Source organism: Apodemus sylvaticus, chromosome 9 (assembly GCF_947179515.1).
Source record: "Apodemus sylvaticus chromosome 9, mApoSyl1.1, whole genome shotgun sequence".
NCBI classification, from domain to species: domain Eukaryota; kingdom Metazoa; phylum Chordata; class Mammalia; order Rodentia; family Muridae; genus Apodemus; species Apodemus sylvaticus.
Window position 1 is genome coordinate 107,478,030 of NC_067480.1, and position 27,977 is coordinate 107,506,006.

The window sequence follows — 27,977 nt, forward strand, 5'->3', positions numbered from 1 at the left end:
AAGGGTGCCTCTGACTATAGGGTAGAAGGAAGGGTGCCCCTGACTACAGGGTAGAAGGAAGGGTGCCTCTGACTACAGGGTAGAAGGAAGGGTGCCTCTGACTACAGGGTAGAAGGAAGGGTGCCCCTGACTACAGGGTAGAAGGAAGGGTGCCTCTGACTACAGGGTAGAAGGAAGGGTGCCTCTGACTACAGGGTAGAAGGAAGGGTGCCTCTGACTACAGGGTAGAAGGAAGGGTGCCCCTGACTACAGGGTAGAAGGAAGGGTGCCCCTGACTACAGAGTAGAAGGAAGGGTGCCCCTGACTACAGGGTAGAAGGAAGGGTGCCTCTGACTACAGAGTAGAAGGAAGGGTGCCTCTGACTACAGAGTAGAAGGAAGGGTGCCCCTGACTACAGGGTAGAAGGAAGGGTGCCCCTGACTACAGAGTAGAAGGAAGGGTGCCCCTGACTACAGGGTAGAAGGAAGGGTGCCTCTGACTACAGGGTAGAAGGAAGGGTGCCCCTGACTACAGGGTAGAAGGAAGGGTGCCCCTGACTACAGAGTAGAAGGAAGGGTGCCCCTGACTACAGGGTAGAAGGAAGGGTGCCTCTGACTACAGAGTAGAAGGAAGGGTGCCTCTGACTACAGAGTAGAAGGAAGGGTGCCCCTGACTACAGGGTAGAAGGAAGGGTGCCCCTGACTACAGAGTAGAAGGAAGGGTGCCTCTGACTACAGGGTAGAAGGAAGGGTGCCTCTGACTACAGAGTAGAAGGAAGGGTGCCCCTGACTACATGGTAGAAGGAAGGGTTCCTCTGACTACAGGGTAGAAGGAAGGGTGCCTCTGACTACAGGGTAGAAGGAAGGGTGCCCCTGACTACAGAGTAGAAGGAAGGGTGCCCCTGACTACAGTGTTGAAGCAGATGATTGGTGCCCCTGACTACAGTGTTGAAGCAGATGCTTGGTGCCCCTGTGGTCTCTACTGACCTCAGAAACTATGCACCTCCTACTACCTGACAAATGAAAGTCTTGGTTCCCTACTTAGTCTCCTTTAATACCAACTTTTCTTAGGGGTAGAGATAAGGGCATGAGGTCAAGAGGAGGCACAATTGAGGATCCTTGTCAACACCTGGAAAGGATTAAAGTCTAGACTCTATTTGGCCTATGCTGGCAGGAAAGGTCTATAATTTTCTTTTAATCTGCTTGTTTTGAAGCAAGCAGTTATTAGATGTTGGCCTTGTGTTTCTCTGGGACTTTTTTGAGTCCACATTTTTATGCATTAGCTTATATATGGATATTAGCCATTAAAAAATAATAACCAAGATACAATCCACAGATTCAAAGAAGACAGACATAGAGGAAGGGGCACACAGATGGACAGGCAGGCAGACAGACAGACAGACAGATAGACACACACACACACACACACACACACACACACGAAATCTCCCTGGGAGGGGGAAACAGTATAAATATTAAGGGTGAATGGGGATGTGAGAATGGGGAGCTTGGGTGGGATATGGGATTTAGAGAGAGAATGAGAGGAGAGACAATGAGAACTGAAGGCCATTTAAGGGGTGATATGGAGACCTAGTGCAGTGGAAAGTAACCCTAAAATGGCTGCTAATGATACTCGTCTACATTCACAGATCAGTGCCTTGTTCAGCCAGCCATCTTCAGAGAGGCTTCCTCCTGCAGCAAGCAGAAACAAATACAGAAACCCACAGCTGGACATTATGCAGAGAGACGGTGGAACACACAGCTCTACACAGATGTCTCTTCAAACCCTCTCCTCAGAGCTCAGGGAGCCTCACAGAAGGTGAAGCAGCAACCACAGAGCTGCACGGGTTCCCTGCAGCCCAGCTCCAGGTCGGCACTTTGCGGGCTCCTGACGGACAGCAGTGGTCTGGCTCTTGGGCCTGCTCTCCAGCTCTTTTGTCTTCCATTGACTCAGCTTGTCTAGCTGTCAATATGATGCATTTTATTTTATGTTATTATATTTTAGGTGTTTTGTGTTTTGTTGTTTGTTATCTCTTAGGAGCCTGTTATTTTCTAGTGACTGGGTCTGGATGGGAGAGGAGGTGGGAAGGAACTGGAGGGGAAAGAGAGAGGAAACTGCATGCAGATTAGACTGTATGAGAAGAGAATCTGTGTTTAATGAAAGGGGAAACAGTTATACTGTTTTACATCTCATGGGAACAGTCTGAAGCTGTATTTAACAGGAGGAAACAGGAAAGGAAATGATGAGTCCACTTTATCTTCCCCAAAGTCCCTGCTTTCCCACCTCCAGGCAGACAGTCTCATGGAGGCCCTGGCCTTGAACTGATTGTTAAGTCTGAGTATGCCCTTCTGCCTCTGCCTCCTGAGTGCTAGGACCACAGGCATGTTCTACTATACCCAGTTTGTACAGTGATGGGACAAATCCAGGGCTCTGTGAATGCTAGGCAAGTATTCACCCAACAGAACTACATCTACACCTGGAAGGTCTATTTGAAGAGCCTTTATTATGTCACATGCTGGATGGGCTGAAACCTGTAGCACAGAGCACTGTATTTAAGTCCCTGCTAACTTGGAAGTTCAAGAGAATCCTGTTTGTCATTTGCTAGCTAAATGTCATAATTATTTAACCACTTGAAATTTAAGAGCAATGTATGTCAATAGAAACGACCACTATTTCACATGGTTAGAAATGGCTAAGTAAGATTCTGCATTAAAAAGCAGCTGATGGGGGCTAGAGAGACGGCTCAGTGGTTAAGAGCACTGGCTGCTCTTCCAGAGATCCTGAATTTAATTCCTGGCAACCACATGATGACTTACAACCATCTGTAATGGGACCTGATGACTTCTTCTGATGTGTCTGAAGACAGTGACGGTGTACCCATATACATAAAATAAATAAATAAATTTGTTTTTTTAAAAAAAAGCAACTGATGTGCCTGGCATGGTCTCATCCCTGTAACTCCAGAATTTGTGAGGCTAACACAAAAGGATTGCTCTGAGTTGGAGGCGAACCTCAGTTACATAACAAGATCCTGAAAGGAAAAAAAAAACTACATGATACATAATTTTCACTCACTAATTCAGAATCTATTATATCAAAGTGATTATAAAAATTGAATGGAGCCAGGAAGTAGTGGTTCAGGTCTTTAGTCCCAGCACTCAGGAGGCAGAGGTAGGAGGATCTCTGAGTTCAAGGCCAGCCTGATGTACAGAGAGAATTCCAGGACAGCCAGCACTGTTACACAACCATCACCACCACCCTCTCCAAATTGAGTGATTTTAGAATCCTTAGATTTAAACAAGCTCTGAATTGGTGATTATTTGTTCTACATCTTCTTGTTCTAAAATAAACCACATGCCAAATTAATTAAGAACAGTGTTTATTGATATATAAGCCAAGGCTAACCTGTAACTTCAGTGTAGAGATGACTCTATCTTGGGCTCTCACTTCTTGTTCTAGTTGGAAAGGATTCTGGTTTTTCCCAGCTTCAGAAACTGGAGCCCCAAGACCAAACTGATGTTCCTTGGTGTTAACCTAAGAAAAAGAATGAGATATAAGGGAGAGGCGCTGTTTAAAGCAGAGCTGTGACTTCTCGCATGAGTAAGTTTGAAAACTAGTAGCAATCTATTTCATTCATATTTTCTATTGTTTTTAACTTCCCATCAGTAAAGCAGAGTTTACCAAGCTGTATTTTCTTAAGATTTTATAGGTTAAGACCTGGGCTAGTGAGATGGATCAGCAGTTAAGGGTGCTTACTCAAAGGACTGGAGTTCAGATCCTAGCATTCAAAGTAAGGGAGGCAGCTCAAAAATGCCTCCAGCTCCAAGGGATTTGATGCCGCCTTCTAGTTTCTGTGGGCACTCTTGTACACATGCATGCATGTGAACACAAACAAACCAACCCACATAAAATAAATCTTTAAAAACAAAACAAAAGAGGTAATTCAACAGGAAAGATACCATGCCTGGTACTGGAAATCTAGATAGCTAATCAGTGCTAGTGAAATCATGATTATTGGAGGAGACTCTACTAATCCTGCAAATTTACTAAACTGCCATAATCCCTAGCAACAATCTATACACCCCTGTCCTTATACCCAAAAGATGAGTATAATCTTCACCCCTCATCAAGGAAACTTCTTTTTTCAACAGATGGAGACCACTACAGAAAACCACACCCAATCAATATGCAGAGCTGTGGAGTCCAGTCACAATCTACAAAACACACCCACACCCAAGGCTCAGAAAACACTGCAGAAGAAAGATTGTAAGAGCCAGAGGATCAGGGAGTTTGCCGTAAGACACTGTCACCTAGTAACACCAGAAGCTACACCTGTAAAATCTCACCCTGACCCACAAATCTGAGCTGAGCAAGGATGATGCCAATAAACTTGACAAACTAGACAGGGAAAGCCCACGAAGCCTCAACACTACACAGAAGCACAGGCAACTAAATAAAGATGGGAGCAAAAGTCAGGGTATTCCCCAGGGAAGAGCCAACAGTTGGTGGTCCAATGCCAAACTGTCAGCTCTGAAAACCACACACGAGTAACAGTATGTGAACAGTATGTGAAACTATAGTCAGAAATGTATACGTATATACAAATACAGACTTGCATGTAATGGCAACTGATGGAGAGAAATTTGAAGGAGAGCTGGGAGGGGAATGTGGGAGGCTTTGGAGGGAGGAAAGGGAAGGAAGAGATGATGTAACTACAATTCCAAAAATTAAAAACAGGGAAAGATGACAACAAGGAAAAAAACTGTATCTGTTTTCCAAATAACACTATGCTAGTGAGTGTGCTTTTTAAAGATATCTGCCCTGTCCTATCACTTTCCTGAAGAAATATGAGTTGGTAGCAAACAAGAGGCTACTCCAGACCTGTGATTGTCAAATATGGAAACCATTAGTCATGTTAGCCATTGCTGCTATATAGTAACAAACGTTTGCTACTCATCCATAAAGGGATACAATCTTCGAAACACAACTTCTATAAATAAAAAGGCAAAAGAAATATTCTAGCAGAAAAAATTTAGGAAGTATAAACAGAAACATTTAACAATACCCTTGAGAGATGTGATATGAATTGAAATAATACTGAGGACTCCCATTTAACTACCACCTTGACAAAGGCCAATTGAGTTAGATATATGACTCTGTGTGTGTGTGTGTGTGTGTGTGTGTGTGTGTGTGTGTGTGTGTGTGTGTTTAATACCCACACAAGTGTATAAATGTGGAGACCATACAACTCTTCAATCATGCTCTGCCTTACTGCTTTGAAAGAGAGGTCTCTCACTTAACTGGAAGCTCACCATTTTGGTAAGACTGTCTGGCCAGAGAATCACTGGGACCCACCTGTCTTCATGCTCCTATGCTGGGGTTACTGGAATATAAATCCATGCCTGGTTTTTATTATTTTTTGTTTTTTGAATGAATGCTAGGGATTCAAACTCTGGTCCTCACGCTTGTACAAAAGCACTCTTAACTTCTGAGACACCTCCCCAGACTCATACATTAGAACCTAACTTCACAACTATACATCATAATTTGTGATAATATAGAATGATAGCTTATGGAAAACAATTATACAAAATCTACTAAAAGTATATATATATATATATCTTCCATCCAAATTCTCTCATGTCTGGGAATCTATCACAGAGATGCACAGCTACAGAATAACACGTTCCAAGTCTTCTTAGAAGTGGGAGTCCACTACACCACAGAATTTGTATGTAGCAATATATCTAAGAAATTATGTCATTTAGAAAAGTTTTAATATCTTTCTGACTTGGGGCTATCATTGTGTTAAAAGTGAGAATTTGCCGATGAGTATAGTGGTGCACGCCTTTAATCCCAGCACTTGGGAAGCAGGGGCAGGTGGATCTCTATGAGATCATCTAGAAAGCAAGTTCCAAAACTGCCAAGGCTGTTACACAGAGAGTTTTTTTGTCTCAAAAAAACTAGAGAGAGGGGGGTGAGGAAGGGAGAGAGAGTTATTAAGTACATCCTAGACCAATGGTTCTCAGTCTGTGAGGCTCCATCCCTTTGGGGGCTGCATATCAGATTATAATTCATACATATTATAATTCATAGCAGTAGCAAAATTATAGTTATGAAGTAATAACAAAATAATTTTATAGTTAAGATCACTACAACATGAGAAACTTACAGTAAAGGGTCATAGCATTAAGAAGGCTGAGAACTGCTGTGCTAGAACTTTCCTTCTACACAGTTGCTGTTCTCCAACATCACTCTGAAGAAATTATAAAATCAAGATATCCCGCTGACTAGCCTGTGCAGCTTGTGCAGTGGATCTATTTCCTCCTCTTTCCTTTCCTAAGTAAGATAGAAATGCATTTCTATTCATTTCTAGCTACCACACACCTGGAATGTCAGCACACGACTCACAGACTACTTGAAGTTAGAAATCATGTAGAACTTTATGAGATATATAAAAAAAAATCCTGCCACTTCTCACTGGTTTCTGTTGACAAGTGTTCCTATTTACAAACATTTGACTCAGGAAAGCAGAAGAAACAATGTCTCCCTTTGGCAGTTAATTTTTAATATTTGGCAGACATATGGATGGCCAAGGAGTGGGGTTTGAATGGAGATTCTTATTCACTGTGCACCTGATACCTGCAACTCTACAAGGCTTCCCTGCAGTCCTTACTGGCTGTCCACCACACTTTAAATTGCCAACATCTATATTTGCCCATTATTCCAAGTTCTTCGCAGTTTGTTCCCTTCCACTCTGACAACTTCATCTTCCAGAACTTACACCTCCCAGAACTACTCCTCACATTCTTAGTACATACACTTAGAAACACTCTTCTTCACTAACATTTTAAGGTTTAGTCTGAACTCCATATTCTAAAGATCTTTTGCTTTTTATTCTATGAGGATGATGTCATCAACAAGACTTCCATACACATACTGATTAGACAACAATTTAAGTATCCATGCTTTCTAGATATGTCTTCCTTACATGCTTATTGAACCTTAAAAAACAAGCAGTATCTGAAAGTTATGCCCCTACCAGTCTTTCTAAAGTGTGTGTGTGTGTGTGTGTCCCTGTACAAGTGGACGAAGACAGGAAGACAATTTCAAATGTCAGCCCTAGCCTTTTCACCTTGTTTTATACACGGTCTACTGTCTGTTGCTGCATTTACCAGGCTAGCTGGCCCATAAGCTTCCAGGGTTTCTCCTGAATCCACCTCCCATCCTTTCACTACTATCTGGCTTTAAATGGTGGGCTGGTTGTTTTTGTCAACTTGACACAGGCCAAGGTAACATAAGAAGAAAATATGCATCCATCATACTGGCTTAAAGGAAAGTCTGTAGAGCATTTTCTGGATTAATGATTGGTGTGCGAAGGCCCAACCCACGTGAGTGACACCACTCTTGGGCAAGTGGTCTTAGATGGTATAAGAAAGCAGGCTGAGGAAGCCAGTGAGCAACATGCCTCCATGGTCTGTTTCAGTTCCTGCTCCCAGGTTCCTGCTTTGATTTCCTACCCAAGCTTCTCTTCATGACTACAACTGTGTAGTGGCTTGATTAGATGTTCCCTGTAAGTCTTAGTCATTTGAATATTTGGTTCCTGGTTGGTGGATATTTGAAAAAGATTAGGAAGTGTGATCTTGTTAGAGGAGGCATGTCACTGGGGGGTGAGTTTAAGGTTTCAAAAGCCTCTGCCATGTGTTCTCTGTTTCTTGTTTATGGAACAGGAGATGAGCTATCAGAGCTCCAGCACCCTGCCTGCTTGTCAGCATCCATATTCCCCACCATGGTGGTCATCAACTCCAACCCTCCAGAACTGTAAGCTCCAAATGAACCCTTTCTTCTCTAAGTAGCCTTGGTTATGGCATTTTATCACAACAGCAGAAACGTAACCAACACAAACTGCATGGAAATAAGCTCTGTTCTCCCCCCCCCCGCCCCCATTCCCTGTGGCCATGCTACTTGATCACAGCAATAAGAATCTAACTAGAACACATGGGTTTTAGGATCTAAACTCAATTCTGTATCATTTCACTCACTGAGGTATCTCTCCAGCCTCTAGAGTTTGTTATATAACAGGAAAGTGTCTGAAAGCAGTGTGCTAAACTAACAAAACTAAACTTTGTTTTTATTCTCCTTGGTAAACTAAAAATCAAGTGAGGATTCTACAAAATTAGATATTAAGCTAGTCTACTGATTAAGAAAACTTACTTGACACTTAATGACAGAGATGCTACCATTCTTCCCCTAGCTTTCAAGGCAACACTATGGGTAGCAAAGAGAGATATGTATATCTGAAACTTCAGTGCCTAGCCTACCAATCTCCACACCCCAAATCATACAAATTATCTCTACATTCCAGTGATCTCTACTATCTACTTATTTAGATATTAGGATATTTAAGATCTACTACTTTCCATTCCCAAAGACCTATGAACAAGCCTGCACCAGAGCACCTAACACTGTGCTGCTGCCACGGGACAGTCACTGCCACAGGAACTTAAGATGTCTGAAACAAGCCTCTGAACTAACCACTGCCCTTTGCTCTCCTCTGCCTCCTATTCTTCCCAGATCTCCATGATGAGCCACCATCAAGCATATACATGTCCAAGGTTAAAATTTTTTTAAAAAAATTTAAAAAGGAGGGTATCTTGGACTTTTTGTCTTTTCTTGACTCTCGCCTAATATATCAATGGGTTATATTAGTTCTATCTCCAAATGTGGTGGTTTCAATAAAAATGTCCATCCTAGGCCCATAGGGAGTGGCACTATGAGTAGGTGTGGCTTTGCTGGAGGAAGGGAGCCACTGGGGTGTGCTTTAGGGGTCAGAGCTCAGGCCTGTGGAGATGTGGAGATAAACCTGGTGGAAGTAGTAGTAGGATGGAGAACAAGGTGCCACAAATCCAAGACCCCTTGAAGAGTCCAGATCCACTGTGTACGACCTGACATACCAGTGAGACAATGCAAAGGCCCCAAGGTCAAGGCGGAGATGGCTTCCTGTCTTCACAGAAATCTCCCCAGGGATTAGACCCTCCCCTACAGGCTCACAGACAGGCAAGTCAGATTCTGCTAAGCAACACAGGTTGCCCCCTTCTACCCCATTTGTCCTTGAATACATAAACATATCCTAATTGGCTAAAAAGCTATAGATAAACTTATGTAATAAGCAATAAAGTTAGATCTGTACTCTGATGCTGGTTTCCAGAGTCTGACTCCTGGCATCTTCATGGGCCCTGTCTCCACTTTCTCCCCACTTCCCAGTTCCTGTTCCCACACAGCCAGGTCCAGTACTGCTACCTTCTTCCTGCTGCCTCCAGATCCAGATGTGAAACTCTCAGTTGTCTCTCCAGCACCGTGTCTGTACTGCCATGCTTCCCACCTTGACCAAAATGGGCTAAACCTCTGAAGCATAAGCCAGCCCCAATTAAATGTTGCCCTTTATAAGAGTTGCCATGGTCGTGGTATCTCTTCACAGCAACAGAAATCCTAAGACACCATCCGTTTCTACACACTATATGGATGTGCCTAGACCCAGGAGCAGCCCTCCCTCCACCTAGATTATGCAAGTTTCCTACTGGTCTTCCTGCCCCTTCCCTTGTTTTATAAAATTTATTCTTCACCCTAAAATCAGATTAATCACTTGAAAATGTTTAGAGGCTGCTCAAAAACACCTCAATGACTTTCTACTACAATTAGGATAAAATCTAAAATTCTTTAGGCCCTATATGAGTTGGTGCCTTCTCTTTAAATACCTGACACTTTCTTTTTCACTTATCAGTTAGCTTTCATGTTTACCTTTCTGTTCCTTTCATGGGTTGCTTTGACCTAAAAAACTGTCCTTCAAGTTACTATGATGAGAGCCTTATCCCCAGAATGATGACATTAAGAGGTACAGGAGCCAGCTGGTAGAATAACACATGTTTAGCATTCCTAAAGCCCTGGGGTCAGCTCCTAGCACCAAAAAATAAACTAGGTCATGATTAATCACCTTTGTAGAAGAGGCCCCAGGCTTCTCTCATAAAATCCATGAGGAAACAACAATACAGGATCTATGAACCAGGAAAGGGGCCTCCACCAGATATAATCTGACAATTCCCATCTTCCAGAACTGTTAGGATTAAATATCTGTTGTTTGCAATCTACCAAGTGTTCGGTGGTTTTTTGAAGAAATGTGAATGGGCAAGGACTTGTTTGTTCCATCTCCATTAGACTTCACGCTGTCTTCCCACTTGTCCCCAACCAGGACCATTCTCTCCTTAGCCTTTTACCTGGCTGACATCCTCCCAACTTTTGTCTTGTCTTCCTCAATTTCCTCCTTAGAGCAGGGTCTCTCAGTCACTCTCCACTCTCAGGCTACTGCACTTATCCCTACCTGAAATTACATTATACATTTGTTTCCCTGTTTACTGCCTACTTTCTGGTACTGGGATATAAATTCCAAGATGTTGAGGCTATTGTCTGGTTGCTATGTTTGAAAAAAGACAGGTAGTGGTGACGCATGCCCTTAATCCCAGCCATTGGGAGGCAGAAGCAGGTGGATTTCTGAGTTTGAGGCCAGCCTGGTCTACAGAGTGAGTTCCAGGACAGCCAGGTCTACAGAGAAACCCTGTCTTGGAAGAAAAAAAAGAAAAGAAAAGAAAAAAGTCCACCAAAGTTTCTCTATGGAACAGTTGGAACAGTTGTATTTACTCAATGAATAAGTATTTAGAGATATTAAAACATTTTTAAAATAATGAAATTTAATTAAGCAAAGCAGTTTCTGTGGAGGAATGAAAGAAATCTGAAGATGACTAACAAATGAATAAGGATTAAAAATCAAAATATAAAATGTAAGCTTTTAATCGGCATAGCTGCAAGAGTTGAAGAGGCAGAATCACAGTTAAAGGAAGACTAAGGCTGTAGAAGGTTCACTGCAAAAAGGAGAAACATATGCTTCATTCTTTTCAAGTGTCCCCTTCCAAAATCAAGCAAGTACTGTGTCTCTCAAGAAAATGCAAATAAAGTCTGCACATCCTTAGTCTGAAAATTCAAACCTGAAATCCTCACAATTCCAAAATGGTTCTGAGTAACAGCATGAAGCTACAAATGGAAAATTCCATACCTGATCTCAGGAGAGTGGGCAAAGTCAAAACCCCAGTATACCAAAAGTGTGACAGAAAACTACCTTCAAGCCATGGATATAAGGTTCATACGAAATATAAATTAATATTCTGTTTAGATTTGGCCCTAATCCCTGGGATGTATCATGTATATGCAATATCCCAAACTCGGAAACAGCAATACTTTCTGTCCTAAGCAGAAATGATATCTAACCTGCATACACAAAACCACTTCAATATTTATTTAAGGCCAGGACCAGTGAGATGACTTAACTGATAAAGGAACTGTGCCTGAACCTGATGATCTGAGTTTGATTCCTATGTAGTAAAAGAAAAGAACCAAATTCTTCACAGCATCCTCTGATCTCCACATGTGCACTGTGGCAATCATATACCCTGGCAAGCAAGTATGCCAGCACACATACAAGCTGTTCTCTGACGACCTCATGCACACACACACAAGGTGAGGAGGGATTTTTTTAAGGAAAAAAAAAAAGAATTCCCTAAAGTCTTTGCAGGTAATGAAGCTCTACAGCAGAGAAACAATGAAGACATAAATTACTATTGATTGGTGGAGGGGCAAAAAGGTGATAACATGAGGACATCTAGGTATAGGTATACTGTACTGATACAAGAATGGGAAAAAGAAAAGGTAAGTGAAATTTTAAATAAGGGGTAAAATCTGAGGAACTTCCTATCTAGTGTGACTTTAATTTTTCAGCAAAATACAAGTTAAGATTATATGTTTAAAAAATATCAGCAAAAGGTGGGAATGGTAGGGAGGTATATAGGATCAAGATACAAGATACAAGATATATGTATGAAATGTCATGATGAAACAAACTACTTGTATACTAAATACCCCACTCTTCCAGTCATTCCCTCTTCTGTTTTATACTGACTTTCAATAAGTATTTTAAAAATGTATCATCAGGGTCAGAAAAGTACACACTGTACAAATATGAGGATCAGAGTTGAGATCACAGCCTCCTCGTACAGAACAACGGGTACAGCAGTGGCAGTGTGGCCTGTGATCTTAGCACTGGGACTGTGATCTTAGCACTGGGCGTGCAGAACAGCCAGACTAGCTAACTGACAAACTCCAGGCTCAGTGAGAAATGCTACCTTCACAATAAATAAAAAGGTTGAGGTAAAAGGTAAAGAAGGTTGAGGGAAAATACCCACGTCCGTTTGTGGCCTTCACACACATGTATACACATACATATAACACATACACAGGCACACACATAATATACAAAGTATTGTTGTTCTTAAGCAAATTGAGTCCCATAATATTTATTTGGCAAGTGTCTATTATATTGATACAATAATACTGGAGTATCTTCAACTCATTCCTGAAGACTGGTTCTGCAAAAGCTAAACTAGGGTTAAGGTTTTGCTTTCTTTTCTTACAATTATCTCCAGAAGTTAGATTTATAGACTCATCAAAGTAGGATAGAATTGCCTACCAGGGGATATGGATAACCATACAAAAATGTTATGAATGCTCTCTTTATATTTATGACAAAAATAAGTGAGTATGTTTGGAGAACTCACTTTAAACAAAATATTGGAGTCATTAAAGTTTAACTTGTTCATTAACCCATTGTTCTTAAGGTAAACAACAAAATCTTTACAACCCAAGCTCCAAGATCATCTGGTTTCTACAATCCAGTCTCTAAAGAAATAACTTAAATCCTCAATGCGGCATGAAACAATGGAGAGGCAGTGTTTATCAAGACCTTAGAAATACAAGAATGAGGTTAGTTGTTCTCTGAAGGCTTTTCTGGACCAAAGGGATTAGTAACTTAAGACTAAGACTAATGTGTAACTAAAACAAAAGAACTACCTTTCCAACTGCCTCTCCTCAGAACATGAGATGCAGATATTTTAATATCCATAACCTACTGTCCACCAACAGTAAACTGTGGTATACCTTTACAATGGAACACTAACCAGCAAACTAAGGATACAATCTCTAAATGTTGAGCACAGAAGCTGTAGAACACCTGCTACAATTTCCTTTATTAAGTTCCATAACAAGGCAGACTGCATGCTGTGTGTTTGTATAAGAAGATGATAAAACTATTAGGAAAAGTAAGGGAACTGTTAGTATAGGGAACAATCAAAGAGCAAGAGCATGTAATTTGTGTGGGAATAAATAACACCTGTTCTAATGGCTCCAACTTGTGGAAAACTTTAAAACCAAATTAATTTTAAACAAATTAGGCAGATGACTGAAAACAGAACCCAAAGACTCTATCCTTGCCTGGTTATATGCTAGGCTACAACAGTGATACTTCTTTGGAAAATAAGTAAAACCTGTTTTTTAAGCTGCCATTAAATAATATCGAGGTTTGGGGTTTGAAAGAATATTGATTGACGTTATATTTATCTTATTTCTTTCTCAATAATTCAGACAGAAGGACTTGGTTCATTGCTTAACTAAAATACAATTGTTTTGTTCTTGGAGCACAGTTAGATATGATAACTTCCCTTTATCTTAACAACCTATTCCATTCCGAAATACTATGACTTTATTTCCTGGAAGTGAACAAAATGTACTTGAAATCCTGAAAACCAGTAGAATAAATTTGAAACGACGAATACCATGGGACACACAAGATTTACAGGGGCTTAAAGAAAACACTGTCACTTGCAAATCTTTCTTAAAGCCTAAATCGTTGACTGAGGGATATATACAAATACATATATATTTATGTACATACATACTTTGGCGTTTTTAGGTATCAAGTGCATGACAGACCCCTATTTGAGACTTGAATAATTTTTCAAACAAAAGCCAGACTACTTTGCCTTTCCTCTATACAAACTATAACGAGATTGAGGGTTTTGTAATGCAAAATCCCAATTTCTGCTTTCACCTGCCTCCTAGTCTATAAAGAAGAGACTGAGAGAGACTGAGGGGTTTAGGAACAGACATGCTGAGCTTCCAAATGCCACAGCTTCACCTCACAGTGTCTCTAAGCAAAACAGTGCCCTAACAAGCAAGCTGAGGCAGGCAGCGAAGCGGTCACCATAGGAACTGGCCTCAACCACGAAGTGCTTTGCTCTTGGAAGCCATCCTACCCGGCCGGCTACCCGCGACGCAGCCGCCCAAGCAGCGATGCCCACCCCGGGCCACCGTAAGGCTCTCGCCACCCTCTTGCAGCCGCCCCGGGGTGGCTCTTCTCTAGCCCAGCGCACCTCCGCGGCTTCTCCCTGGAGCTCCGCAGCCCTCCCCCGGCCTCCCAGGCCGCCGTCCTCCCCGGAGCTCATCCTGGCCACTGAGGGGCCTCCCGCTCTGCGGGACATCCAGCCCCACCCCGGCCTCCATCCTCCACCCCTGTCTCCTCCTTCCCGCCCCGTGGCCCCGCCCCGGCGGAGGCGGACGCTCCGCAAGGCGCAGCGGGAAGAGGGCGGGAGCGGTTAGCTCCCGGCTGGCCGACGCCCCGCCCTCACGCTCTGTACCTGAGCGGGGCTCTCCTTCCACCTCCCCGGCGCCTCCGCTCCACTTCCGTCCGGCGCGCCCTAGCCCCCGTGCGCACGCGTACCTGCACGACACGCCCTCTCGCGGAGACTACGGATCGTGCGCGCGCACCCGAGCGAGCACGTAGCGACGTGGGCAGCCGCCAGCTCACCTCTCAGGGCTCCGACAGGAGGCCTTTTGACGGCCCATCCGCGCCGCGCAGGCGCACGGCCACGCAGCGCGGAGGTGGCGGACCCGTGCGTCCCGTCTCCTAGTAACCATCCTCCAGCCCGCGCCTGCGCGGAGGCTGCGGGACTGCTCATGCGCGTTGGCGCTCATCTATGGTTGGAGCACCTGCTGCGGTCCCCGGAGCCCTAGGCGTTTGTAGCTAAGAGAGGCGGTTACTCCCTAAAGCTGCTCAGGTGCGCAGCCACCGTCGGGAAGCCGTGCTGTGGGAGCCTTCAGGTGGGGTGCCCTGTAGCAACCTCCCGGCGGGAGCCGATCTGTCCCGGTGAGCGTGGAACCTAGCCACCCGTCTGCTCGGGTCAATATGGACCTAAGAAATGTCAGCCCCAGCAAGCATGTCCCCCATGCCAGGTTGGCATTTCTTCTCTACATGCCAGTCGTCTCTAGCAAGCCTGGCACTGAAAACTAAGAAAGGATATAAAACCTCGTGAGATGTTAAATACTGTGTATGAAGTTTTTACCCCAAGTTTGACTCCTACCAGTGAGCAGATTTGGGCCTTCTTATCCGATGTGGTATTTTTGGCTATCCAACTGCGTTAAAATGGCATCTTGAATCTTTTTAAATGGGAAGAAATGAGCACCGTGCTATGCTGCCATTGTTTTTTACAGTTAGCGTGAAAGACATCTCAGTCTTACTGCTTTGCAAGTGCATACCCGCTTCTACCCATCTCAGCCAGAGGCTTTTTTTTACCCCGTCTGTTTTTACGTATTTTATTAGGATACAGAGTAAATAGGTTTCCTTGTGACATTTGCGTTCAGAATTTGTTCCTGTTGTTCCTCCTGCCCATTTTCTCCCATAACCCCTCTTTTGCCATTTCACTCCAATGGTCCCCATCTGCTTTCCTGTCACAGAGTTCTGTTATCCCCAAACCACTCTTTCCCCCCTCACCTCACAGTTTCATGAGCTATACCCACACACCTGTATACACCTGTATACACACACACCCATACGTAATACATGTAAAGCTAGGGTCGGCATCAAGAAAGAACATAATGGCATTTGACCTCGCAAGTCTGCGTTATCTCATTTCAAATAATTCCCAAGAACATTTTTCTGCAGATTTCGAGACTTAATTTTTCTTTATAGCTGGGTAAAGTTTCATCCTATATGTATAATGTTTCCATTATTGTTGCATCGGTTCAGGTCTAGGCTGGATCCATTTCCTGGCTGTTGTGAATAGCTCAGCAATAAACCTGAATGTCCAAGTGTCCCTGTGGCAATGCATGAAGACCTCTGGGCATGTCAGAAGCAGGAACGCTAAGTCATAGGTTGCTCTCATTTGTTTTGTGGTTTTAAGAAGTCTTCACATTGAGTTCCCATCAGTTTGCATTCCCTCCAGCACCGCAAAAGGGCTCACCACACCCTTGCCAGCACTCGTAATTTGTTCTCGAGATGATAGCTATTCTGATTGGGGTGACATAGAACCCTGATTTGTATTTCCCTGATGGCTAATGCTCTTCAGCACTTTTTCAAAACATTTACTGGCCTTCTATGTTTCTTCTTTTGAGAATGGACCATTTCATTAGCCTGTTTATTGACTATCATTTTTATCTGGGGGTGAGGAGTTAGGTTTTAACCTCTTTGTAAACTTTAGCTTTAAATTTTTTGATTATTTTATGTGTACTATAGGTTTGTCCCATAAAAACTACCCTTGGTTGGAGTTAACCTCAGCCACAACTCTTCAGTTGAAAACTCTTTTCTGGTGCCAGACTTGTGGTACATGTTTGGAAGAAGAGCGCTTGGGAGGTAAAAGCAGGGGATCAGGAATTCAAAGCCAGTTTCATCTCCAGTGAGTTCAAGGTCAACCTGAACTACATGCACGGGGCTACGTGAGACCCAGGTTCAAGAATGAGAGAGAGACAGAGAGACAGAGCTCGGGGCTGGAAAGATGGCCCAGTGGTTGAGAGCATTGGCTGCTGTTCTTCTACAGGACCCAGGTTCAATTCCCAGGGTCCATAAAGTGACTCATGACCCTCTAATCCCAATTTCAAAGGATCTGCTGCCCCCTTCTGTCTCCATAGACACTGCATGCACACACACACACACATACATACATACATACATTCATACAAATACACATACATAAAATAAAAATAAACTCAATAAAAATGTAAATTGTATTTTTTATTGCTGAAAGTTTGATGTTGTAAAAAAGAAATCTTCCATTATAAAACATATCCTAGCTGGGCAGTAGTGGTGCATGTCTTTAATCCCAGCACTTGGGAGGCAGAGGCAGGCAAATTTCTGAGTTCGAGGCCAGCCTGGTCTACAGAGTGAGTTCCAGGACAGCCACGACTACACAGAGAAACCATGTCTTGAAAAACAAAAAACAAAACCAAAAACATATCCTGTCTAAGCTGGATAGTGGTAGCACATGCCTTTAATCCCAGTATTCAGGGATCTCCGTGAGTCTAAGGCCAGCCTGGTTCTATGGAGCAAGTTCCAGGACAGCTAAGGCTACACAGAGAAACCCTGTATGTGTGTGTGTATGTTGATTATAGATATATAAGTTTTTGTTTATACACACACAAAGAGAAACAAACACATTCTCTGTATACTTTGCTCTGCCATTATCTTAGGAATGTGTAAAATAGCTTAAATAACTAAAAGTACTTGTGTACTAAAATATAATTCATGATATTTTAAAGTTTCTATTAGCTTCTTTGGCCTCTTGGTTACCGGTTATATTTTTTTCCTGTTTGTTTTCATTCCTAAAATTTTTGCTTTCAATTTTAAAATTAATTTAGCTGGCATGCAAAAATGGGTTTATATGACACTTGCATACAAAACTGCAAAATCCTGTTTTGCATGTCCCTCCTATTTGCCCCCACTCCACCCCACTTGTTCCTCTCCTCCCTCCACAGGGTTCCCTTCTTCTTTCACATCTTTTAGTGCTTTTATTATTTTTTGCATGTATGTTTGGTGTATGTGTGCATGTGTGTGCATGTAAATGGAAATACACGGACCTATGTGAATGCATGGGTTCCTGAAGTTGATGTTTGCTTTCTTCCTTGATAACTCTTTGCTTTTATTTAGTAAAACAGGATTTCTCCAAGGTCCTGGAGCTGGTCAATTCTAGCTAGTCTAGCTGGCCAGCCTGCCTCAAAGGTGCTCTGTGTCTGTCTACCAGGCGCAGGAATTGGTGGCAACATGTCTGCCTGGCTTTCCTATGAATGCAAATACCTGTCATGCTTAATGGCAAGAGCTTTATACACGGAACCATCTCCCTAGCCATGTGTATTTTTTTTATCTAGATTATGCATATGAAACGCTTATTTTAACATAAAGTTCTATTGTCCCAAAGGACGTAATTTCATCCTTTTCATGTCAGAATAAAACTCAGTGGTGGATATATTGCCACCTTTCCTTCACACGCTTACTGTTGTTGAACACCCAAGCTGACTTTACGTCTTGGTGGCTGTGAATAGTGTGGACATCTCTCTGGAGCAATGACTTAGAGTCCTTTGGGAATAGATGCAAGAGTGATACACCTGCATCTCATGGTGTTTCTTGTTTAAGTGTTTTGAGGCCCCATACTGACTTCCATAATGACTACACCAATGTCCATTCCTGCACACCTCTTTAGCCTCATTTGTTACCAATTGTTTTCTTGGCAATAGACCTGGGGTAAGATAGAATTGCAACCAAGTTTTAATTTGAATTTTCCTGGTAGTTAAGGATGGTTTGTGATTATTAAGGAAGTAGTAATGAATTGAAAGTTTTTATTAGCAAGGATTATAGATAGGACTAAGAGAAGTTGAGAAGTTCAGTTATTTTTTCTGAAATGGAATAACCATAAAATCAAGAAAATCCCTCTAAAAAAAATCTTTTGGCACCTGGAGAGGTGGATCAGCAGTTAGGAGCACTCGTTCTTTTAGAGGGCCTGGCTTTGGCTTCTAGCACCAACATGGTGGCCCGTAACTCCAGGGTGATGTTAATGGTCGCAACTAGGAAGGCTTCTCCGGAGATGCCATAGCTTCCGTTATGTATGTGATTATCCAAACAGCTAACGACAGTAGTGGTCCGAGTGACGAGGAGCAGGATATAGTGAGGGGCTGGTGTGAGCTGACCAAGAAAAGGAGACAGGGATCTCATCCCCCTGGAGGGATGAGAGAACTCAGTGCCAGAAGTTTTGGATACATCGAGTTTTCAAGACATAGAACAATAGGATGGAGCTCAGTTTTTAATTTGTGTTGTGATCATAAAGAGATAAAGAGATAAAGGATATGGTCTATGAGGGTGTGGTGAAGTGTGAGGGAAGGGGGTGTCTTAGCGGGCCCATGCTGAGGCGTCCCTTCCCCCTGAGGGACCAGCCACAGAACAGTATAGCCTAGAATAGAGTTTATTCGGGGAATGGGGAGGGAAGTTCAGGGGGTAGTAAAGGCAGAGAGAGGGAGAGAGTAGAGAAGCAGAGGCCAGCCATGACCACGTGGGGGTGGTGGGGGGAAGGAAAGGGCCCAAGAGGGCAAGAGTAGGAGAGTAAGAGAGAGGAGGGGCAAGCATCCCTTTTTATAGTGGGCCAGGCCCACCTGGCTGTTGCCAGGTAACTGTGGGGTGGAGTCCAGGCAGGGTACCAACAATCTGGATGCTCTTAAGTCCTGCCCTCCATTACCATAATGTGTAAATGTGGTGGTGTTTTTTTTTTTTTTCTCCCAAAACTGATTTGTCCCAAAAGACTCCATTTTATAAGCAACGTTGACGCCATTTGGAAGATGACTGCACTTGGGTGAATATATGATCTTGTACCTCCCCTCCCCCAGGAAGCACGGACTAATAAATGACTTATCCCTGGGAGTAGGCAGGGAGCCCCCCTATAGGTATATGTCAAGGTGAACTGATTTGATAAGAGCACATGGCTGAAATATCAGAGGGCTCCAAGGTGGGCCCAGCAGGTAAGGCACATGCCACCAAGCCTGACGACTTTCGTTTGATCCCCAGAACCCATTTGATGGAGAGAGTCAACTCCTGCATGTTGCCCTCTGACCTCCATAGCATACACACATTAAAAAAAAAAAAATAGGAAGAAGAGGCAGGCGGATTTCTGAGATCGAGGCCAGCCTGGTCTACAGAATGAGTTCCAGGACAGCCAGGGCAATACAGAGAAACCCTGTCTCAAAAATCAAACAAGGACTGGTGAGATGGCTCAGTGGTTAAGAGCACAAACTGCTCTTCTGAAGGTCCTGAGTTCAAATCCCAGCAACCACATGGTGGCTCACAACCATCTATAATGAGATCTGATGCTCTCTTCTGGAGTGTCTTAAGACAGCTCATTGTACTTACATATAATAAATAAATAAATCTTTTAAAAAGAAAAAGAAAAAGAAAGTAAAGATGTAATGAAACACCAGGAAAACTGCCTGAGAGCATACTAGATACATAGGCCATGGAATCGACCCCACAGCGGCCAGCGACCTATGGCTGTAATGTCGATCGATGGCCCCACTATCCTTGTCATCTGACCACCGGTGTGAGTCTCTGTGAGAACAGGACAGCTCTCAGCTCTCCCGGGGCCCTCAGCTCTGCCTTGTCTGTTAACACGGGCTATTTGAATTACCGTCTGCCTGGCTGTTTGCTTACCTAGACATCCATCTATCTGTCCACCCATTTTTTCTTATGGTCCAGGTCCTGCCCTCTCACCTCTGCAGCTGGACTCACCTGTACAGCTCAACTCTGACCCCGTAGCCTGACCCCACAGCAGCAGCCACATCCTTTTACGAAAACCTTAAGCTGTTTTTGTATCTGACAGCTGTAGACTCGTTTGCCTTTCTGTCATTTTCTAGCTTTGGACTCTCAGGTCTCTTTGAAATGACTTAAAACTCCTTGTTTCTTTAACCCTTTGCAGTCATTCTGTGTAATGGCTATTCTTGGTGGTCAACTTGACTTTATCTGAAATGAAGTACAATCCAGTATTGGAAGGCGTACCTATTATCCAGATCGTGAGACTGGGAGATACAAATTTCTGACCTGGATCTTGGCGTGGAGATCGTGAGGCATAGTGGCTATGAATCCCGGAGACTAAGACTCAGCCTGGGACAAAACAAGTCTCAGATTCAGGTGTGGTGGCATATACCTTTAATCTGGGCCACTCCTTCTGCTGAAGACCTGCATAAGGATGCTGGAAGAAGGAAGATTCACTCTTCTTCGCCTGCTTGTATTTACTTGCCAGCACATCTGCTGGAATCTAGTAGCCCTGTGGGACTGAGCAACTACCAGATCCTTGGACTTCCCATTCACTGACCATTGTCGGGGAGTTGGACTGTAGGCTGTAAGTCATCACAACAAATTCCCTTACTATATAGAGACTATCCTTAAGTTCTGTGACTCTAGAGAACCCTGACTTACATTCTGTAACCTACATATATACATATATATTGATTGATTTGCTGTATAATGTGTGCAATCTCAGCATTAATGTGGTCATTAATATTTAAATAAAAGAACCTGGGCGAAGCCCCATGCTAATGCCTTTAATCCCAGCGCTAGAAGGCAAAGGCAGGAAAATCTCTGTGAGCCAGCCTGGTCTACCTAGGGAGTTCCAGGACAGCCAAGGCTACACAGAGAAACCCTGTCTTTGGGGGAGGAGGAGACAGAATAAAACACAGGAGAGGGGAATAGCCACCACCAGAGGACTATAAAGCATGTTTGAGTGTTGCAAATTCCAGTGGAGAAGCTGAAAAAGTGGAAAAAGAGAATAACTGGCCAAAGGACAGACGTCTTAGAGCAGAGCGTGGAGAACTGAAGGAAGGCCACTTGAAGGAAATTAAAACAACAACCACCACCAAAAAAACAAAAACAAAACAAAACAAAAAACCCCAAAACAAAAAACAACCCTGTCCCATCTCAGATATCAAAGAATACAATTTAGAAGCAGACTACTAATTTAGTAGCCCTATTAAGGGCAACACTATTTGGAGCTATTTTGATAACTAGCAAAATTCCTACTGTTGGTACTCTGTCTGGACTCCTCCCCACAGTTACCTAGCAACAGCCAGGTGGGCCTGACCCACTATAAAAGGGGCTCCCGCCCCTTCTCTTGTCTCTCTTATCCCCTTACTCTCTTGCCTCTCTTGCCTCTCTTGCCCTCTTGGGCTCTTCCCTTCCTCTTTCCTTCCCACCTCTCTCCACAAGGTCATGGCCGGCCTCTGCTTCTCTACTCTCTCTCTCTCTCTCTGCCTCTCTCTGCCTCTACTACCCTCTTAACTCCCCTCCCCATGCCCTTAATAAACTCTATTCTATACTATACTGTAGTGGCTGGTCCCTCAGGGGGAAGGGATGCCTTGGCATGGGCCCACTGAGGCACCCCTCCCCCACACCTCACCACACCCCATAGAACATATTCTTATATCTCTATCTTTTTTATGATCACAACACCTACAATGACGAATGGAACAGTATCCCTTTCCACCCTCATACTACCATCCAGCCCAAGAGTGGCCTCATCAAAATGCAATAACAGACAGGAGTCTTGTCTGTGGTGCAGCTAGTTTATATACCCTGGAATAGCTCTGTTCGGTTACTGTGTTAACAATGAATGCTTCTTACTCCAAGAGGTAAGGCTGGAGGGTTTCCATTCTAACTGAAGGAGGAGTGACTGGTTTCTGTGAAGAGCAAAGGCTGACCGCAGATTCCTGGGACTCTGCTCATCAAGAAATGTGTGTCGCTCCTTAACTCAGCCTGGCTTTGTTGTTCTTGAGGTCGTAAGAATGTGGTTGAAGTGCCCCTTCCGACGGCCTTGAATAGAACCACCCCAGCAGCTAAACAGTACCTGCCAGAGTATGAACAGAGACCGTTTGGGACCGCATAGTTTAGCCAACTGATTCACCCAGCTCTGGAATCCCTAAGACTTTACATTTTGATAGTTACTGAAAGTGGCCTATGCCCTTTCCATGAATCTAGTTTTAAATTCATTGCCCTGCTAGGAAACATCTTAAAAACCAAGCAGGGGCAGGAAAAAAATAGGAGCTCCTAAATTCAGGCTTGGCCACGCCCCCTCTGTCCCCGTGGTAGCTTATTCAGGGGGTGGGCTTTCCTGGGAGCGTGGCGTCATGGGCGGGGCTTTGTGGGCGTGGACTCCTGAGGCCGGCCTCTATGGGCGTGGCTGGAAGGATTCGCCTGCAACTGCGTCTCCAGAGCTGAGTCCTCTAGGTCCCACGTGTGCTGATTGAGCTTTAATTTGCAGAAAACGCTACTGCGGGCGCGACCGGAAGTGACAGGTGAGTAAAGCCGGAAGCAAATCCAGTGGATTCTTTGAGGGTTATTGCAGCACTGGTTGAGCAGGAGTGGATGCTGAGGAGGGCACGCGCGGGTCACTTGGGCCCCTCCTGGTACTGAAAGCTCTGCAGATTACACCAGGTGCTCCGGACACCGTACTTTCATTATTAGGAACAGTTGATTTCTAATACGGCGGAGGGGAAACTAAACAAGACATTCAATGCCAGTCGCGTGCCTGCTCACGAAAAGTAAAACTTAAGCTTAAGTCCGTAATCACTTCTAGGCTTGGATCACATTGTTAGGAAAGTAGAAAATAGTTTTGAGCTTGTGGTTTGGTCTTGCTTTGCTCTCTGTCAAGGAGAAGCGTGTATTGGCAGTGCAGAAGTGTCTCCCAGAACATGAAAGTAAGAGCCTTCTGAGAAAAAAAAGTAACACTAATAATGAAGATAAAAGCAGAGAGTTGAGGGGTTACTCGGCGGTACAGCTCAAAGTGGCTAAAATTGAGCTAGTTCCTGCGTTCCATACCTTTGTTCAGCTAAAGCTTTTAAAATAGAGTGTAGATGGATTTATCAACCAGATCCCAGCCCAGGCGCTGCACCGAGGAGTAGCTGGCCAACACACACACAAACTCCACGGGCTTTTTATTTTATGAGCTTATTGTTCCTTTTATCTTATTGGTGAGCTTTTGTTCCTTTTGTTTTTGGCATTTTTTTTCCTCACCGATCTTTTGTTTCACTTTGGTTTTCATAGGTTTTTGTTTTTTAAAGAAAGAACATAAAGTTGGGTGGATAGAGAGATGATGGATCTGGGAAAACAGGGAGGGGAAGGAACATGATCAAAATACATTGTATAAATTTTTTTCAACTCAAAAAGTAAAATGTGAGTGTGGGGAGCAATGCAAAGTGACTTTATAGAAGCAGGATTCTACCAAGCTTTCAAACGCTGGACTGTTTCGTTTAGTCGGGAGTCAGTCAGCTACAGAAGAGAAACACTGTCTCAGGGTATGTGCAGGCCTTCAACCCGGAGACAGAAGCAAGTGGATCTCTGTGAGCTAAAGGTCAGCCGGATCTACAGAGGTAGTTTCAGCACAGCCAGGGCTGCTCACACACCCTGCCTGGGGGTAGGGAGAATTTGTGTTCTGATAACTAAAATAATTTGTAACATCTTGTCTCACATGCAACCTTTTTTGCTTGTTTGTTTGTTTCAAGACAGTGTTTCTCTGTAGTCCTGGCTGTCCTTGAACTCACTCTGTAGACCAGGCTGGCCTCGAACTCAGACATCCGCCTGCTTCTGCCTCCCAAGGTGTGCGATTAAAGGCATGCGCCACCACTGCCCAACCACATGCAACCATTTTGGTGAGGCCTAGATTAATAGTCCTATTTAAACTGGACTCATGCAGATTTCCAGTCTTCTCTATTCCGGCCCTGGGTTTTCCCTCGGTGTAACTCTTCTCACCTGTATGTAGTTCACTGATGATTACCAACTGCCAAGGACAAAGCCTTATGGTAAATGCAGAATTTTTCAGGTTATTTATCTTTGTTGTATTTAATTCAATTCACACTGCCTGGATGAATGGAGGTTTTTTTTTGTTTTTTTTTTTTAAGGATTGTTAAAATGCATGAATTAAACAAACATGCAACCCATGTATTGGACTAACTCATGAATTGGATCAGTTCTAGAACCCTTATTGAGATCTCAGTTTTGGCTGGTTAATTGTGGACCATAGTTAATGTATTAAGGTAAATTCCAGTTTGGCATATCTTGTACACTTAAAAGAAGACATGTTAAACTGTCAAAAAAAATGGATTGGAAGAGAAGACCCTGTAATCACAATTATTTTGGTTCATCTCATGTGCTCTTGAACTCAATTTAAGGCAATTGGCTCGGATAGAGATTAAACTACTGGTCTAAAGCTATTCAATTAGTTGCAAAGCAAGCATTAAAATGTAAATGCAACTATTTCACCTTAACCTCTATATATTTTAACAAGTGTGACTATCTTCACCTTAGGAGAGGAGTCACAGGTCTTTTTCAAACTCCAAGTTTAATGGTTACATTCTAGTTTATTAATGTCCCAGACATCATGACACCTGTTCCTCCATGTTTCTCCCTCAGATCACCCAGGAAGAGGACCTTTGCCCAGTGAGCCTAGACAATCACTAAAGCTTCAGGTTGAGTAAGAGACCCTGCCTCAAAGAATATAGTGGAGAGTGAGAGAAGAGGACTCCTGGACATTGACCTCTGACCTGTGCATGCTCACACACACAAACACACACTCACACAGACATAAAAATAAATGTAATGATAAGTGAAAGCCAGAAATGGCAACCTATGTCTATATTCTAGTTGAAGCTAGGGCAAAAGGACCATTTGAACCCAGGGATTCAAGGTCAGGTGGGCAACATAGTGAAGTCTCATCTCAGGGGGCAGAAAATGATGGAAACAACAGTACCATTACATTTTCAGGGGGAAATGTGTATGTGTAAAGATGTATACACATGAACAGCAACAAAAAGGGTTGTTTATACTAAAATGTTAATTAATTATCTCCAGATGGTAGGACTCTGGATTCTTTCAGTTTCCTGTTTGTTTGTTTTTTCCCCTTGAAAATAAATGTATTGTGAATTCAAAATAACTTATTTGGCTTTGCTGTACATTACTTAATGTGTTTACTCCATACCATTTACTTCACTTTAGTTGAAATGATCTAAAGTTTATCTTCATTGATTTCCTCTGGTCTCTCTATTAAAGAGCCGCCAAAGACTAAGGGTGAAAATGAAAAGAAGGTCTGGACCCTTTGATAAGTTTTCTATAATTACCAAATAGCTAATGAATAGAACTTAATTTTGTTTACTGAATTAACTTACCTTCTTTTGTCTTGTTTTTTAAAAGCATGCTAATTCCATTTTCAATGAAGAATTGCTTCCGATTACTTTGTCCGCACAAGGTCCCAATAGCTGGCTTTAAAAGCCCACCCACACATGGGCTCATTTTACAGTCGCTCTCCAATGATGTATATGAAAATCTGGCTATAGAAGACTGGATCCACGACCACATTCATCTAGAAGGCAAGCCGATTCTTTTCCTTTGGAGAAACTCTCCTTCTGTCGTCATCGGTAGGCATCAGAACCCATGGCAGGAATGCAACCTCCATCTGATGAGACAGGAAGGGACGAAACTGGCTCGGAGGAAGAGTGGAGGAGGGGCAGTGTACCACGACATGGGGAACATCAACCTCACCTTCTTTACCACCAAAGCCAAGTATGACAGGATGGACAATCTGAAACTAATCGTGAGAGCTCTGAATGCTGTCCAACCCCAGCTGGACGTGCAGCCCACCAAAAAATTTGACCTGTTACTCGACGGGCAGTTTAAAATCTCGGGAACTGCATCAAAGATCGGCCGGACTGCCGCATACCATCACTGCACCTTGTTATGCAGCACCAACAGGACAGCTCTGTCTTCCTCACTGAAGAGCCCGTACCGCGGGATCAAGAGCAATGCCACTCCCAGCATTCCTTCCGCAGTCAAAAACCTTCTGGAAAGAGATTCCATGCTGACCTGTGACGTTCTGATGAGTGCAGTAGCTGCAGAGTATGCGGCGCATCATCAAATTGATGATCACGTTAACCTAATAAACCCTGCAGATGAGACAGTGTTTCCTGGGATAAACAGCAAAGTCAAGGAACTGCAGAGTTGGGAGTGGGTATATGGCAGGACTCCCAAGTTTACCGTGGACACCACGTTTCATGTGCCGTATGAGCAGACGCCTTTGGAAATCCAAGTGCTCATAGGCGTAAAGAACGGACGAATCGAAAGCTGTGCTATTAAGGCACCCGATCACTGGCTGCCGATGGAAATAAGTGAGAAATTAAACTCGAGCTTTATTGGCAGCAAATTCTGCCCCATTGAAACCACCCTGCTAACGAATATATTACTGAGGACATGCCCAGATGACCATCACTTACACAGTAAATGGAACATCCTGTGTGAAAAAATCAGGGGAATAATGTGACCCTAATAACTGTTTACACTGGCAGTTTCAGTGAGAAAAAAAAATTGAAATTACAATTTATTTTATGTCTCTTTAAAAAAGAAATAGGGGTGCCAGTTTCAACCAGTTTTGGTCTTTGTTTGTTTGTTTAGTTTTGGTCTTGAAGTGGCTGGCCTGTTCCCAATTGATAATCTGTTGTGAGCTTTGGCCTTCGGAAATGAGCCTTTCAGGGCCTGGTCTTCATTTCTCCTTTCATTAAACTTCAGAGAAGCAACTGTGTCCTTTTCCTTAAGGCTGTCTCCCTACCTGGATTTTGTCCTCCCCTGCTTGTACCGTGGTGTGTGTGTTGGGGGGAGGGGCGGGGGGTTGTTGGTTTGTCGTTTTGTTTTTAAAAAAATCGGGGTGTTAAAGAATTTCTGTTGCTGTGATAAAACACTATGACCAAAAACAACTTGGGGAGGAAAGACTTTATTTTGTATTACAGTTCCACACCACAGTCCATCACTGAAGGAAGTCTAAGGATTTCAAGGTAAAAACTGATGCAGAGGCCATGGGGGGAGGCTGCTCACTGGCTTGCTCAGCCTGCTTTCTTACAGCCCTCAGGACCACCAGCCCAGAGGTGGCTCTGCCCTCATCATAGCTGGACCCTCATCAACCATAGCTCAAGTAAGTACCCCACACGTGTCCACAGTCCAATCTGGGGTGGGGGCGTTTTTCTCAATTAAGGTTCCTTCTTCCAAAATGACTGTAGCTTGTGTCCAGCTAACACCAGACTAGTCAGCACACGGTCTTAAGAGGCAGCCCTTGTCAGGGTAGAACTCACTATTTGGACGAAGATGGCCTCAGACTCAGAGATCTGTGTGCTTTTGACTGAGTGCTGGAATTAAAGCCGTGCACCCCATGACCAGTGACTCAAATTTATTACCTTACATCTGGCCTTTCCATTGGTTCAGTCAGCCAGCATGTCCCTGACCC

The 27,977-nt window shown here is 43.5% G+C and overlaps 2 protein-coding genes across 3 annotated transcripts in view; one reads left to right on the plus strand and one right to left on the minus strand.

Annotated features, from left to right (window-relative positions):
- The window catches only part of Tsga10 (testis specific 10), a 101,903-nt gene extending 87,508 nt beyond the window's left edge, over positions 1–14,395 (minus strand). The window contains exons 1-2 of the mRNA XM_052193036.1: positions 14,289–14,395; positions 3,385–3,513 (exon numbers count right to left, since the gene is read on the minus strand). Coding sequence (XP_052048996.1) covers positions 3,385–3,513; positions 14,289–14,360 — 201 coding nt within the window. The 5' untranslated portion in view covers positions 14,361–14,395. The remainder of the gene's footprint in view (positions 1–3,384; positions 3,514–14,288) is intronic.
- An 8,492-nt stretch (positions 14,396–22,887) lies between these two features.
- Positions 22,888–27,276, plus strand: Lipt1 (lipoyltransferase 1). Of its 2 annotated transcripts, none has more exons than XM_052193544.1 (2): positions 22,888–23,010; positions 25,901–27,276. In XM_052193544.1, exon 2 carries the CDS (start codon positions 25,902–25,904, stop codon positions 27,021–27,023), a length of 1,122 nt encoding a protein of 373 aa, XP_052049504.1. In that variant the 5' UTR covers positions 22,888–23,010; position 25,901; the 3' UTR covers positions 27,024–27,276. The 2 variants fall into 2 exon arrangements, with proteins under 2 accessions (XP_052049504.1, XP_052049505.1); XM_052193545.1 differs by lacking the exon at positions 22,888–23,010 and adding an exon at positions 23,711–24,513.
- Positions 27,277–27,977: the final 701 nt, after the last annotated feature.

Excerpts from the sequence above, each read along its gene's own strand:
- Lipt1 (XM_052193544.1), top strand. The coding sequence starts at position 25,902 with ATGCTAATTCCATTTTCAATGAAGAATTGCTTCCGATTACTTTGTCCG.